This window comes from Nannospalax galili, unplaced genomic scaffold (assembly GCF_000622305.1).
Source record: "Nannospalax galili isolate Female #2095 unplaced genomic scaffold, S.galili_v1.0 scaffold159, whole genome shotgun sequence".
Classification (NCBI taxonomy): domain Eukaryota; kingdom Metazoa; phylum Chordata; class Mammalia; order Rodentia; family Spalacidae; genus Nannospalax; species Nannospalax galili.
Window position 1 is genome coordinate 1,525,390 of NW_008343239.1, and position 13,121 is coordinate 1,538,510.

The window sequence follows — 13,121 nt, forward strand, 5'->3', positions numbered from 1 at the left end:
GCCTGCCAGGCCCACCAGGGCTATGGGCTTGCTGAGGCAGCCTGCTGGCCGAGCGCCCAGGCCCTCCATTGGAACTGCTAGGTGGGCCTCTCTCTGTAAGAAAGAACACAGAGGCCGGGTAGAAACAACTGTGTATTCCCTGGTTACAAAGCGGGGCTGTGGCAGTCACCAGCGTGTCCAGTGGGTCAGCAGACCAGCAGAGCCTCATCGTCACTGGCCTCCAATATTGGGGAACAGGTTGGTGGGGGGCTCCTGCAGACCCCCAGTGGCTCTGGTGAGTGGGGATCTTGGGTGCTACTGGCAGTGGAAGCCTGGGGGTGGGGGTCTTGGGCTGAGCAGGGCTCAGGAGGCGTGTCCACAGGGGCTGGGCTGTCTTCCAGAGGATCCCCACAGGCTTTTCTGTCCTTGTCTGCTGGCCTGTACTCTGGGTCTTGCAGACTCAAGGGTGGGGGTGGCACTGAAGGCCCAACTTCTGGCGCATGGCCAGGGCCACTGGCAGGCCCATCCTCAGCTGCCCTGGGGCTGCATGTATCCATGTGGGGTGCTGGAGGATTGGGGGCAGTCACTAGTGCTGGCTGGAGAAGCCCATCACCCAGCACAGTCTGTGAGGTGCGCGCAGCAGTCAGCAGTGGGATCTGGCCTCGAGGTGCCCGGGGCCGGTGAAAGAGCCGGTTCCAGAGGCGGCCGAGCCTACGGCGGGATGGCCCCCGACGGGAGGCATGCCGACGCATCTGTCGTCGCATAGCTGTGCGAAGGTTCTGCAGCACTGAAGCCTGAGGGTGGGGTAGCAGCTAAGGAGATTGCCAGGCCACTCAAGGGCAGTCAGCACACCTCCACAGGACCAGAGACTAATTTGTGCTCCCTCACCTGTCTGTGCACACCTCCCTACTCCCATCGCCCCAGCCCCAGCTAGCCCCCTGGAGGCCTCCAGGTCCTGTGGCTGTGGGTCTTACACTCATGGAGGCTCACCTGGGATGCACTGTAGACAGGGAAGTCCTCGACGGGTGGAATGAGGCCCTGTGCGATGAGCTGACCGTAGGATGGGGGGGCCTCCCGCCGCACAAACTCAGCCTCTAAACGGGTCATTTGAGTTTCAAAGGCCCTGGAAGCAATGGGCAGAAGGGAGGAATGATAGAGATCTGCCACTGCAATGGGACTTGGGGACCCCACCCTTCCATCTGGACCCCAGCATGCACACACAAGGGCAGTGCTCAGCTATGAACACGGTGAGCCCATCACTTCTCTCCAGGGAACTGAGGCTCCATTCCACAGTAGTGCCCACCTGTACTCCTGTGTGCGCAGGGAGTAAAGTTTAAAGGCGCAGCCCAGGGCGATGACAAGAAGCAGGCCACATACTAGGCTGCCGATGAGAGCAGCCGTAATGACCTTGCGGGGTACAGCAGCCAGGCAGCCATGCTCATCGCTGCCATCCTGGCAGTCCTCCTGGCCATCACAACGCCACGTCTCAAAGATGCACAGGTTAGTGCCGCAGTGGAAGGTGCCCGGCTGGCAGGAAAAGCAATTCTTCTCATCAGCACCATCAGGGCAGGTTTTCTGGTTGTTGCAGCGGTCAGCAGGTGCATAGCACAGGCCGCTGCCACCCTCACAGGGGTACTGGTCTGGTGGGCAGGCCGGGCAGCCTTGCTCATCCCGGCCACTGGCACAGTGCCACCAGCCATCACAGCGCTGTGGCTCTGAGAAGCAGCCCTGGTCCCCCGAGTTGCCATCATCTCCCTCGCTGCTCCCACACGGCTGCTCCCATGGGAGGCAATAACCCTTTACTTGGTAAGTGGCGTTGAAGCCGTGGCCAGCACTGCGGGCACGGGCATGATAGGCCACAGTGAGGCGGCCCTGCGCTGCCTCGAGGCTCACAGGCCGATGGTTACTGCGGTAGGAAAGTGTCTGCAGCAGCCGGTCCCCTCGCTCGCCCAGGCCCTCATACACCTGCACGTAGTCATCGTAACCCAGCCGTAGCTCAAGCTGCAACAGCACACGCCGAGGGTCCTGCGTGTCCACCAGCCACGTACAGTGAAGGTCTGAAGGCCCACGGGCAGCACCAAATAGGTCTGGGGAGGCAAACGAGCCATAGAAGCTGCCCAGCCGCCGGCCACATGCTAAGTCGGGGCAGCCGGCCTCATCAGAGCCATCACCACAGTCCTGAGTGCCGTCGCAGCGCCGCTCCACCGGCAGGCAGCGGGTGGAACGTGCCCCACTGCATGGGAAGGTGCCCCCAGGGCACAGGCTGCCTGGTGGTTCCGAGGCTGGTGCTGAGCAGTTGCCCTCATCTGAGCCGTCCCCACACTCATCCACCGTGTTGCACTGCCATGGGCCAGGCAGACACTTGCCATTGTCACAACGGAACTCATCTGTCTGGCAGGATGCCTGGCCCAGTTTCCCTGGAGGGCAAAGGGGTGGCAGGAGGCAGTCAGAGGGTGGCAGAGCCTCCTCTCTCCAGCAGAGGACCTGAGACTGGGAGAGGGAGGTGGGTCACATCCTGACTGGGCCTCTATACAAAGAGGCAGGGCCATCTAGGGGGCAGAGACTCCTGGGATGGCAGGTTGGGTTCAGTGAGGCTGAGCTTAGGCTGGGGGCAGGTTTACCTCTAGCCATGCCTGTGAAGTGGGGCCAATGACCTGGAAAAGCTTCAAGGCACCTCAAGACAGCAGCATGACAGCCCCACCCCCATCCTACAACTGGCAGGGCTGGTAAGGGGAGCCCTTGCTAGGAGTTGGGGCCAGTGTAGGCGCTTAGGAATCTATATACTGGGTGCTCCCTGGTGTTCCCACCCCACTGGGTGGTGGCCATCACCTCTGATGTAGGAGAGGCGGAAGCCCTGCGCCTGACCGGAGCTGGAGGCGTCTGAGTGGAAGAAGATCCAGACATGGTCACGGGCAGAGATGAAGGCAGGTGGGATGGCTGAGCCACAGAGGCGGAAGGCCTCCTGGCGAGGTGGAGCTGCTGGGCCCAGCAAGAGCCAGTCCAAGGAGCACTGATGGGACTCCTCCACATCAAAGTTGCGGAAACTGTGGGGCAGAGAGGACCAGAGGGATTGGTGGGTGGGCAGGGGCTTCATGGCCTGAGGACTAGCAGAGAGTGGTCATGCTGGAGCTCGTGACAAGGACAGCTAGCCCTGGCCTACCCAGAAATCTTCCCTGTGTCTCCCAAACCGTTTGGCTTTGCACTCGCAGCCCCTTGGTGTCCACTCTGTCCCCACCCCAGGGTCTAAGGGCAACTCCATGGGGATTCACAGCATCCACAGGCAGTATCTATTTGCAGCTCCCCGTTAATAATATCCCTATTTGCAGATAGATATTAACATCTATCCATTGCAGCTCCCTGTCCCCGGCTATCAGCACACACACCAGAGTGCAAAGGGTCAGCAGCACTCTGACATTTTTCCCTGAAAGGGGAAAAGGCTCCGATTCCTCCCACGTTGAGCCAGCTGGGACAATACAAATGCCCAGGCATGAGCACTGAAGGTAGACCTGCGCTCATGGAGCTAGCCAATGCTGCAGATGAGAGACAGCTGGTCACTCAGGTAAAACTGAGGGAAACTGAGACAGGAACCAGAACAGCTCTCCTCATACCCATCATGTCCTTATCCTTCAGACCTATGGACCTGGACGCAGGGCATGCTTCTGGTCTTCAACATTCAGAAATATGGCAGATGGAAACCACAGTCACCCCCTAGCCAAATGTCCCCATGACCACCCCAGGCCAGGGCTTCTAGCCCACACTTTGGCCACCTCATCCTGTTTTCCCTCTACACATCTCTTCAGCTCCCTTCCCTGAGGAACAATCCGAGACCCTGACCTGGGCTCTGGGCCAGCCTGGCCTCAAGCCACTTGTGCAAGACAGAGGACCGACACCTCTGTCACCTCACGGCAGCCTAACCATGCCCACCAGCAACTAGGGCTCACTTTCTAGGACTGACAACTCCAGGTCTCTTGAAAGAGGCTCAACACAGAAAGAAACGTAGCCAGGGAAACCAGGCAGTCACATGTCCGTGAGCTCACATGCATGCTTACAGCTCACACACAAGTCTCTCAGCTGCCTCTTACTAAATGTGATTCTACATCTAGACATACACATAACTGCACCCCCCCCTTTGCCCACCCTTTGTGCCTGCTCCAACATAGGACTGTACACATCTACATGTGTGTGCAAACACACACCCATGTGTGTGCCCTTCATACCTGCTAGGCATACACACATGAGTCACCCTAAAGTCCCCCTTACCTGATGGTGATCATGTCTCCACGGTCACCCTGAATGTACCAGCTGCAATTGGTGCCCGGTGGGTAGTTGAGGGGCCAGGCTGGGCTGTAGATGACCCCACGACGTTCAGTGTGCTGTTCTAGTTTCCCACTGCAGGCAGCTGTTGGGAGAGGTGGCTGAGAATTGCACCCCCACCTTTGGGTGGGAAGCAAGTTTGGGGGGATGCCCCCTCTTGTGGCTTGAACACAAGCTTCCCCCATGGTGGAATTAAGACCAGCCAAGGGTAGCCAAGACCAAAGGCAAATCTAAAACTCAAGATTTCATGAGAGTCATGTGTTAGTGGAGGTCAAAGAGGAGCCTCCTAGACTGGGGGCAGAGTAGCCTCATCCATGTAGTAGGCTGGAGTCTAGATCCTGTGCCTCCATCTCAGCAGGACTGAGAGAAAGCCATTGTCAACTCCCCTTGGCAACTAGAACCTGCAATGTGAGACCTGAGGACCACAGCTCAGTGGAGGATTCTGTACCCACACCTGCACATGCCTCTCACCAGGGTCCTTTGCCGGCCCCTGTAGACCACAGCCTCAGGAAAGGAGGGGCTTTGCCACCTGATGCACATTTACTGAGCACCTACTCTGCAGTAAACAAAAGGATTAGGCATGCTGAGTAAGCCAGGCTGAAGCCCTGCCCCTTGGAGCTCACAGGCTGGGGATGGGAGCACATGGATGTTATGCAGAATCCCTGGGGCACGAAGGGAGGTGGCAACATGCAGCTCTGGCTCTGAGTGCAGGCAGGGTCTGAAAACACCTTGTATAAAACTGGGGTTTGGGCACTAGAGAGATGGCTTAGCGGTTAAGAGTGCTTCCAGCCCTTGCAAAGGACTTGAGTTTGGTTCCCAGCACCCTTATCAGATGGCTTACAACCACCTGTAACTCCAGGAATCCAATACCCTTTACTGGCCTCCACAGGCATCTGCATGCATGTGCGCATACCGCCCCCATACACAAACACAAAAATAAAAATAAAATAAATCTTTTTGAAAATAAAAGAGGGACTGGAGAGATGGCTCAGCAGTCAAGACCACTGGCTGCTCTTGGCAGAGGACCCAGGCTTGGTTCCCAGCACCCACACGGTAGCTAACAACCATCTGTCACTCCAGTTCTAGGAGAATCTGACACCCTTTCTGACCTCCATGGACATTGGGGTGACACAGGTACACTTATATGCAGGCAATACACATGCACAAAAAATAAAAATAATAAATAAAATATTTTTAAAAATAAAAAGAGGCTGGAGAGATGGCTAGCAGTTAAGAGCACTGGTTGTTCTAGCAGAAGACCTGGGTTCGAATCCCAGCACCCACATGGCAGCTGACAGCTGTCTGTAACTCCAGTTCCAGGGAACTTGACACCCTCTTCTGACCTCTGTGGGCATTGCGCGACATGGGTACACTTACATACATGCAAGCAATACACGCATACACATAAAATAAATATAATAAATATTAAAAAATAAATAAAAATAAACCGGGGTTTTATCCAAATATGTGTGGTAAGATACTGCAAGTAGATGTCCTAACCAGACAAGGAACCTGAGGTAAGAGAATAAATGATCACCCAGGCCGTACAACCTGTGAGCGGTAGTCACGACCCACCCTGGTCTTTTGGTGGATTCAGCCTCTCACTGCCAGACCTAAGCGAACAAGCGTTTACAGTATCAACTGTATGCAATGTCAGGGATTATCTGATCCAGCCTGTCACAAAGGCCAGGCCCACTTTACAGATGGAGAAAGAAAATTAGCTCAAGGAAGAATATTATCCTTTTCCCCAAGTCCGCTTCCTGTCCCCCCTCTACAAGCACCTGCCACTGTTGGTCCGGAAGCTGCATTCTCTCTGGCAGTCAGCAAGACTCTCTGGGAACTCAAACAGGGCAGCAGTTGAAGGAGGAAACACACATACACATGCACGCACGCACGCACGCACACGCACACGCACACTTCCACCAACCCTGTGCCTTCCATTCTCTTAGAAAGAGAAGTTCATCTGTCTACCAGCTGTCTCAGACCTCCCATAACTCCCTGCCTCCCTCGCCCCGGAAGTCCCTCCCCTGGAGGGAAGATTGTTTACTTCCCTGCCCTCCTATCCCACTCACTCTGGCTGTGCTTCACCAGTCATCGCCACCCCTGACTCCTCTCCTCCTCAGCCTTTCCCACAACAGTCATTTTCTGCTTGTTCCGGGGATTATTAACGAGCCCCCACAGGAAGGTGGGCTGTGATGCTGTGGCCCAACACCAAGGGGCCTACACAGTGCCTGACTTACAATGCGTGACCAGTATGAACTACTGATGGTTGGTTCAGTACCGTCTGAGCATCTGAGGGGTGACACTCATTCTGTGAGCCATGACCATGGGGGTCTGGGTTATCCAAATGAGTGGGTCAACCCTACCTACAGTTCACAAGAGCATCAAAGAGCTGAGTCAGAAAAACCATCCTTGAGCCGCCTGTACACACCTGTATGACACCTCTGAAATATTAGCACTCAGAAGCCTGCAGCAGAAGGATCATGAGTTCAAGGGTAGCCTGGGTTACATGAGACGCCAAAGAAAAAAAACAAAGAAAAACAGGAAAGGGAGGGGGAGGAGAAAAGAAAGGAAGGAAAAGACTTAAAGGAAGAGGGGTGGGAGGGAGGGAGGGACACTTTTGCCCCAAATGCAAGGATGATCATCCTCAGGTCACCCTTTAGAGCCTCAAGTGCCCTAACTCAGCAAGTGTGTAAGCCAGTGCCTCTGCCCCTGGAGTTCACCCTCAGATGCAGCCTCCCTAACCCAGCCTAGGAAAAAGGAGCAATGCAGTCAGCTCCTGAATGCACTCTGCTCCCAGCTCAAGCATAGCAGGGGCTTAAGAGATCATGCAAACTGCCCCCAGCCTGGACCTGGTTCCCGCAGATACATGAAGCCACCAGCCAGAGAGCCTCAAAGAGACCTAGGTGCCAACCTGGCATGCCCTAGAAGATTTCTCCTTCCAGAGGGTGCTGAACAGGAGGCTCCTGGGCAGGGAAAGCCCAACAAAGCCAAAGGTGCCTCTTTCTTCTACATTGAGTCTGTCAGGGCTCTTGAGTGGACCTCTTGCTCTTTTTCTGCCTCAGCCAGAACATTTGTCCCTATACACATACATCTGTGCAGATGACTAGACCACCACCAGCCCAACTCAGCCTCTTCACAAAGCCTCTGTCTTAAACCCACACACAGCATCACCTTGGAGATGCCCAGCACTGTCCCAGAGATCTCCACATTAGGATCAGCAAGAGCACTGGGCCTCGATTATTTCTTCTCCAGAGGGTACCACAGGGAACACAATTCTATAGCCACCACTCGGGCCTCACAGCAAGAGGGAGGATGGATCTACACTGAGAGCCTGAAGCTCCGTGAGGGAGCTCTTGGCTGGATACCACTTGGCTATAGGCTTGGAGATATGTCTAGCTTGGCCAGTCCACTCCCAACCCCAGCTCTCTTTCTATGACAACAGCCTCCTCTCCACCCCAGTGCACCACCCCAGGGCCTAAGTACCCTTCTGTGCCGAGCCTCATCCTACCCATCTGTAAAATAGAGCAGGTGCATGTTGCTTGCCTCAGAGGGATGGCAGTAAGATCAGGAAAGTGACAATCTCAAAACAGACATTCATGTGATATGGGGGACAGACTAGTGAGGCAGAGGAGTCTACAGGAATGGTTTGTGGGGAGTGAGGGTTTGATGGGGTATGTAAGGGTGGGTGAACAGAATAGAGATAGGAGGACGGTGTGTTTGGGGGATACTGGTACAGGAGAGAGTCTTGGGGCTGTTGGGGAGCCAGAGAGGTCTGTCTGAGCTTTAAGTGGAGGAGACTGGCCTCCACTCTATCAGAAGATTGCCTGTGCCCTTGGTGGTTGGCTAAGTGGGAAAGGGATGATTGGCCCTTTTATGGGCAGTGTCCTTCACTGCTGGTCTAAAGCATTGTTAAACCCTCCTGAGAGGACGGGGCAAGGCCTGATGGAGCACAATCTGCAGATCTGATTTGCAGAGGCAATTGGTACTCTGGACAACCTGCCTGGTGTAATCTGACAACCAGGAGCTCGGCTCTTACCCCCAGCACTCTGGGAATTAGCTAACAGATGCAACACAGTGTGAACTCTGCTCAGGCACACCCCTCTAGGGTCACAGAGGGGAGCAGGGGCAGGGGGTGCATGGTGAAAGATACAAGAGACCCAGAGAGTGCTTGATACAGGTTGGGCAAGGCAGGGGTTGAGGAACAAAAGCCTATCAGGTCCCCAGGCCCAGGCAGCGGGGCTCTCAGAAACATCTGACCCCAGTTAGGGCCGAGGAGCTGGGAGGCGGTTCCTGATCCAGGCTCCATGGTGGTAGGAATCGTATAGAAGATACTTGAAAATGTAGTCATGAGGCCATGGTGGGAGGGGGTGGCTAGGCCAGCAGTGTCACAGGATCAGAGCTGGACTCCAAGGACTCTAGGGTCCACCCTACCAGCTGTCATCACTATTTAAGCAGTGTATGCAGCTCCCAACATAAAGGGTACCATGCACAGGCACCAATAAGTGAACGACAGCCCCTGGAGGTGAGTGACAAGAAGGCTGCTGGGTTTGAGGTCTTGACAGCTTAGGAAAGTGGAACCTAGACAGGTGTTGCTCTCTCCCAGGCACTACGAGTAAGCCTCGTCTTTGGTACATCACTTTTGCAAACCTGGGGAACACATCTGGTGCAGCAGGCACACCCACCACCATCAGGACTGGTCTGGAGCTCATGCTTCTAAGATGTCAACCTCCTGCCCTGTACCCTGGCCATAGATACCTGACCCAGTCAGTCCTTGCCTGGAAATCAAGATATGAAACTGGGATGTCCTCTGTGGCCAGGACATCAGCAGGGCCAGGCTGGTCAGTGCTGACTAAGGTAGGGCTCTGGGCCAACTTGGGTCAGCAGAGGAGACTGGGTTTCAGGAAAACACAGAGCTGGGGTGCAGAGAGGATTATGATTGTAAGGGGGACAGACACCCAGTCTTCCAGACAGGCAGACAGACCGGCCTCTGTGGACTCTGCACCCCTTAAATCCTTGTGACCACAACTAGCCAGATCTCCTTAGGAAATCTTCTGGATGTCTATCTTCCCCCTAGGAAACCCCTTAGTGGGCTCAGTGGCAACCAGTTGGGCTTTGAGCAGAGTGTGAAAGCCCAGGTAGCTACTGCCTAACCATGCAACACAGCAAAGAAGAGACAAGTCCAAGGTCCCCACACCAGGGGCCATCCCTCCTTGCTGACCACACCTTGAGCCACACCTTGGCCCAACACATTTTGCCAATTACTTGGGCTTACTTTAATACTTTTTGTTTTATTTTGAGACAGGGTCTCTCTATGTAGTCCAGCTGGCCTTGAACTTCCTATCCTCCTGCCTCAGCCTCCCTAGGGCTAGAATTACAGGTCTGCACCACCATGCCTGGCACTTAAGTACCATTTTAGGGTTTGCTGAAGATGGTCACATATTGACCAAATTAGCAAGAGATGGTGAGGTTTATTGGGACCATGATAAAGCAGGCTCCATTAGTCCCCGGTTTCAGAACTCTCAGAATTCTTTATTCTCTAACCAGTGGCACACCCCCCTCCACAACTAAAGACACATATTCATGGTTGCCCTTCTCTCTCTGGACAATCTTTGCTGTGCTAGGTACCAGGCCAGAGCCGAAAGATGACCATCAGATGGCCAGATGACACTGATAGGCAGAAGGCCAGCACAGGGCCCTTTACTGTGTTTTCTCACACCCAGCCACAGTTGACCTCTCTCCTGCAAGTTGGCTTGCCTGGAATTTGCCTTTCACATGCAGAGCAGTGGAACCAGAGCTGTGCCCCTACCCATCATCCTCCTGACCCTAACACACAAGCCAATACTCCCCAATAACCTGAAGCATCCCAGGGCCAGGTACTCGACACCCAGAGCCCACCCTTGAATTCGCCTCCAGAATTACTCGCACTGGGCAGTTCCATGCCGTCAAACTGTCCGTCTGCCTGCCTTGCCTTTCTCCTGGAAATCCCAATGCAGGCTGTGCTTCTGCCTCCCCTCATTCCTGAGACTGCCCGGGCAAACCTAGTAATCCTCCCATGGCCCTATAGGGTGGAAAGTTGGGGGTTGGGGGTTCTATACTAAAACTAAAGCTTGAGCTCTGGCTAGGCAAGAGTTCCATCCCTAAATCATGTCCCCTAGCTCCTCAGTGGTGGATTCTAGGTAAGCGCTCCACTACTAAGCCACATCCCCAGCCCCTCACTGGCAGATTCTAGGCAAGTTCTCCACCACTGAACTATATCCCCAGACTTCTTTTTATGAGATAAGGTCTCACAAAGTTGACCAGGCTGGCTTTGAACCCACTCTGTAGTCCAGGCAGGCTTTAACATTCTTCCTGACTCAGCCTCTGAACTAGTTGGAATTATAAGCCCGGGCCACTAAGCCAGGCTGAAAAGTCAAATTCTTTTCCCAATGGCATTAGCCTCTGTGTGGCATCATCACTGGTCCTACCTCTCTATAAGTTAAATCCCAAGTGTTATTTTAATACAGATGAGCAAATGGCTCTCGGGAACCCCACAGCCCACAAGAGTCACAACCTATCAACTATATAGGGCTTTTGGCAGTGTTCAGTGGTACCAAGCCACAGCTTGCCAGACCCCATGCTGAGACTATTGGGTCACTGCTTCAACTGACCCTAATGACCAGATCTGAGCTAGTCTGGTATTTTACCCATTCTACAGAAGAAGCAGGCTTACAAGTTTAAACTTGCCCAAAGCCAAACAGTTTCTTTGTGATGCTAAAAAGATACACAACTACAGGTTTTCCTAATAAGAGGCCTAGTGGTCACAGGGTAGAGCTAAGACAGAGGCCACCCTTAACGCGATCACTGACCCAGGGGTGCCAGTACGAGGAAGGGCCTTACTCACCTAAGGCGGGAACCGCACTACTGAGCCTTCCAGTGAGAAAGAGGTTCACTGTGGAAGACAAAAAGAGGTGTCAGAAGTGGGAAAGGTAGCTCTTGAGGTCCTGGGTACATATTTACATTAGTAGTAAAGAACACAAGACAGTAGCGCTGAAGTCAAAGTAGATCCCCTTCCTCTCACAGGGCAAGACCTGGAGCACTGCCTGCCCGAGACTCTTGCTCCCACGCCTGATCAGCTGAGACGATCAGAACTGTGCTGGGGAGGGAGATAGGGACTTGATAGAAAGTGGGGTGGCACAGAAAGGGCTGCCTAGGGCCCCAGAGGGTCTCAGGACCCCCCACAGCAGGGTGCTAGATTGGTTGCATCACCCCATCTCACATCACTCCTACCTTGGAGTTAAGAGGTTTTTTTGACAGGCTTGGGGCCACCCATCACATAGGCTCAGGCTAGGTGAGTCCCTGACTGTCAAAAGGGTTTCTACCACCTTGAAAGACTTCCTCCCTCTAAGCACCTTTGCCAACTGCCTCATCCGCCCAGCAGCAGCAGGAGAGGAAGAAGTTTCTGTTTGTGCCCATTTTACAGCGACACTCACCTCTTTCCTGTATCCTGCTGACCTAAAGACAGAATTCACCTGCCACCCTTCAAGTGTCCACTTCCATAGGGCTCCCTACTGCTCTGCTTCAGGGCTCCAGGCCCAGAAAGAGAGTCTAGGCCAAGTGAGAAGAAATCTGGCTTCCTGGGGCTCAGGGTGCCCACTCCCATATGGAGAACATAGAGGGAGTGGAGAGCCTCTCTAAAGCAGTCATCCTTCACCTGAGCCCCCACTCCAGGACACCAGGTTCTGCTGGGCCCAGGCATGCACATCTCCCCTGCAAGGAGGATCCAACCTCTGCCCTGTCCACCTGGAAAACACAATAGCCAGGACCCATGACCTACAACCACTACCAGCTTATGAAACAGACACTCCGGGAAAGGGGAGGTGGGGTGGGGGGTGAGGGGGGACAGATGCAAACTACAACTTAAAACGAACTACGTTCTGATTTTACTTTGTCATTTTAGTGGCTTTCAAGTATAGCCCGTCAGGTTACTGGGCTCTCAACAGTGACATCACTGGGTGTCCCTTAATGACCCCAGCTCTTCGAAGGGCCTCCCTCCTTCATCAAGGTAAATAAAGAGCCATGTGGGTTGGAGATTTAACTCCTTCCTTCCCCTGTCCTGCATTCAGGCCCTGGGAAAGTGGACTGAAAATGTCCTGGGCAGAGGAGGAGCCCTCTAATCCAGGTTCCAGGCCTAGTAGGTTCCTGGCCCTCCCCAGAACAGATCCCTATCCTCACCGGAGCCGAACCAGCTCACCGTCCCTCTGGGTCTGGAAAGACACAAAGGGAAAATGAGTTCTAATCGCAACTGCCTCCCCCAGCACCCTCACTGAGTTCCCATCTTTGGCTAGCACCTAGGCCGGCCCCAACTCCAGGCAGGAAACGGTTCCTTTTTCAGGGATCCGTGGTCCAGGCCTTTGTCCGCAGCGCTTGAGGACAGATCGCGCCGCCGGGCTAAGCGCAGGCAGGCCAGGTTGAAAGCAACTGGCAGACCCCAGCCTCCTGCAGGAACCCGCCGCCTGGGGCGAGTCCAGCGGCAGCGGGGAGGGGCTCCGCCACGGGGGTCGCCGTCCCGGGCCCCGAGCCCTGGCAGGCGGGTGGAGGGTGCTGGGGAGCTGCGCGCTCTGCAGTCTCTGCGCGGGAGCCATGGCAGCACAGGCTCAGCAGCCGGGGAGGATCGGGGACCCGGACCCCGCCCGGCCTACGCGGCCCACTCACCTAGGCAGACCACGGCGAGCTGGGCCCGGGCGCCCGGCGCCCCCTCCGGCCCCGCGGCCGCGCGCTTCTCCATGCCTGGGCGGGCCGCGCTCGGGCACCTCCTGCCCTGCCGCTGGGGCTCCGCCTGGGGCCTG

At 55.0% G+C, this 13,121-nt stretch overlaps 1 protein-coding gene across 2 annotated transcripts; it reads right to left on the reverse strand.

The window, feature by feature from the left end:
* Positions 1 to 119: 119 nt before the first annotated feature.
* Positions 120 to 13,115, reverse strand: Lrp3 (LDL receptor related protein 3). Of its 2 annotated transcripts, XM_029566637.1 has the most exons (8): positions 12,988 to 13,096; positions 11,766 to 12,075; positions 11,177 to 11,224; positions 4,240 to 4,378; positions 2,809 to 3,023; positions 1,283 to 2,396; positions 970 to 1,102; positions 120 to 773 (listed from the first exon to the last, which is right to left on the reverse strand). In XM_029566637.1, the coding sequence occupies exons 4-8, from the start codon at positions 4,251 to 4,253 to the stop codon at positions 186 to 188; spliced, it is 2,064 nt and encodes a 687-aa protein (XP_029422497.1). In that variant the 5' UTR covers positions 4,254 to 4,378; positions 11,177 to 11,224; positions 11,766 to 12,075; positions 12,988 to 13,096; the 3' UTR covers positions 120 to 185. The 2 variants fall into 2 exon arrangements, with proteins under 2 accessions (XP_029422497.1, XP_008837680.1); XM_008839458.3 differs by lacking the exon at positions 11,766 to 12,075 and having other exon boundaries at positions 12,988 to 13,115.
* Positions 13,116 to 13,121: the final 6 nt, after the last annotated feature.

Coding starts and splice junctions, on each gene's coding strand:
- Lrp3 (XM_008839458.3), bottom strand. CDS start 13,060: ATGGAGAAGCGCGCGGCCGCGGGGCCGGAGGGGGCGCCGGGCGCCCGG. Junction 4,379..11,176: donor TAGTGCGGTTCCCGCCTTAG/GTGAGTAAGGCC, acceptor CTCTCCCAACAG/CTGCCTGCAGTGGGAAACTA. Junction 3,024..4,239: donor GGAGACATGATCACCATCAG/GTAAGGGGGACT, acceptor TCTGCCCCACAG/TTTCCGCAACTTTGATGTGG.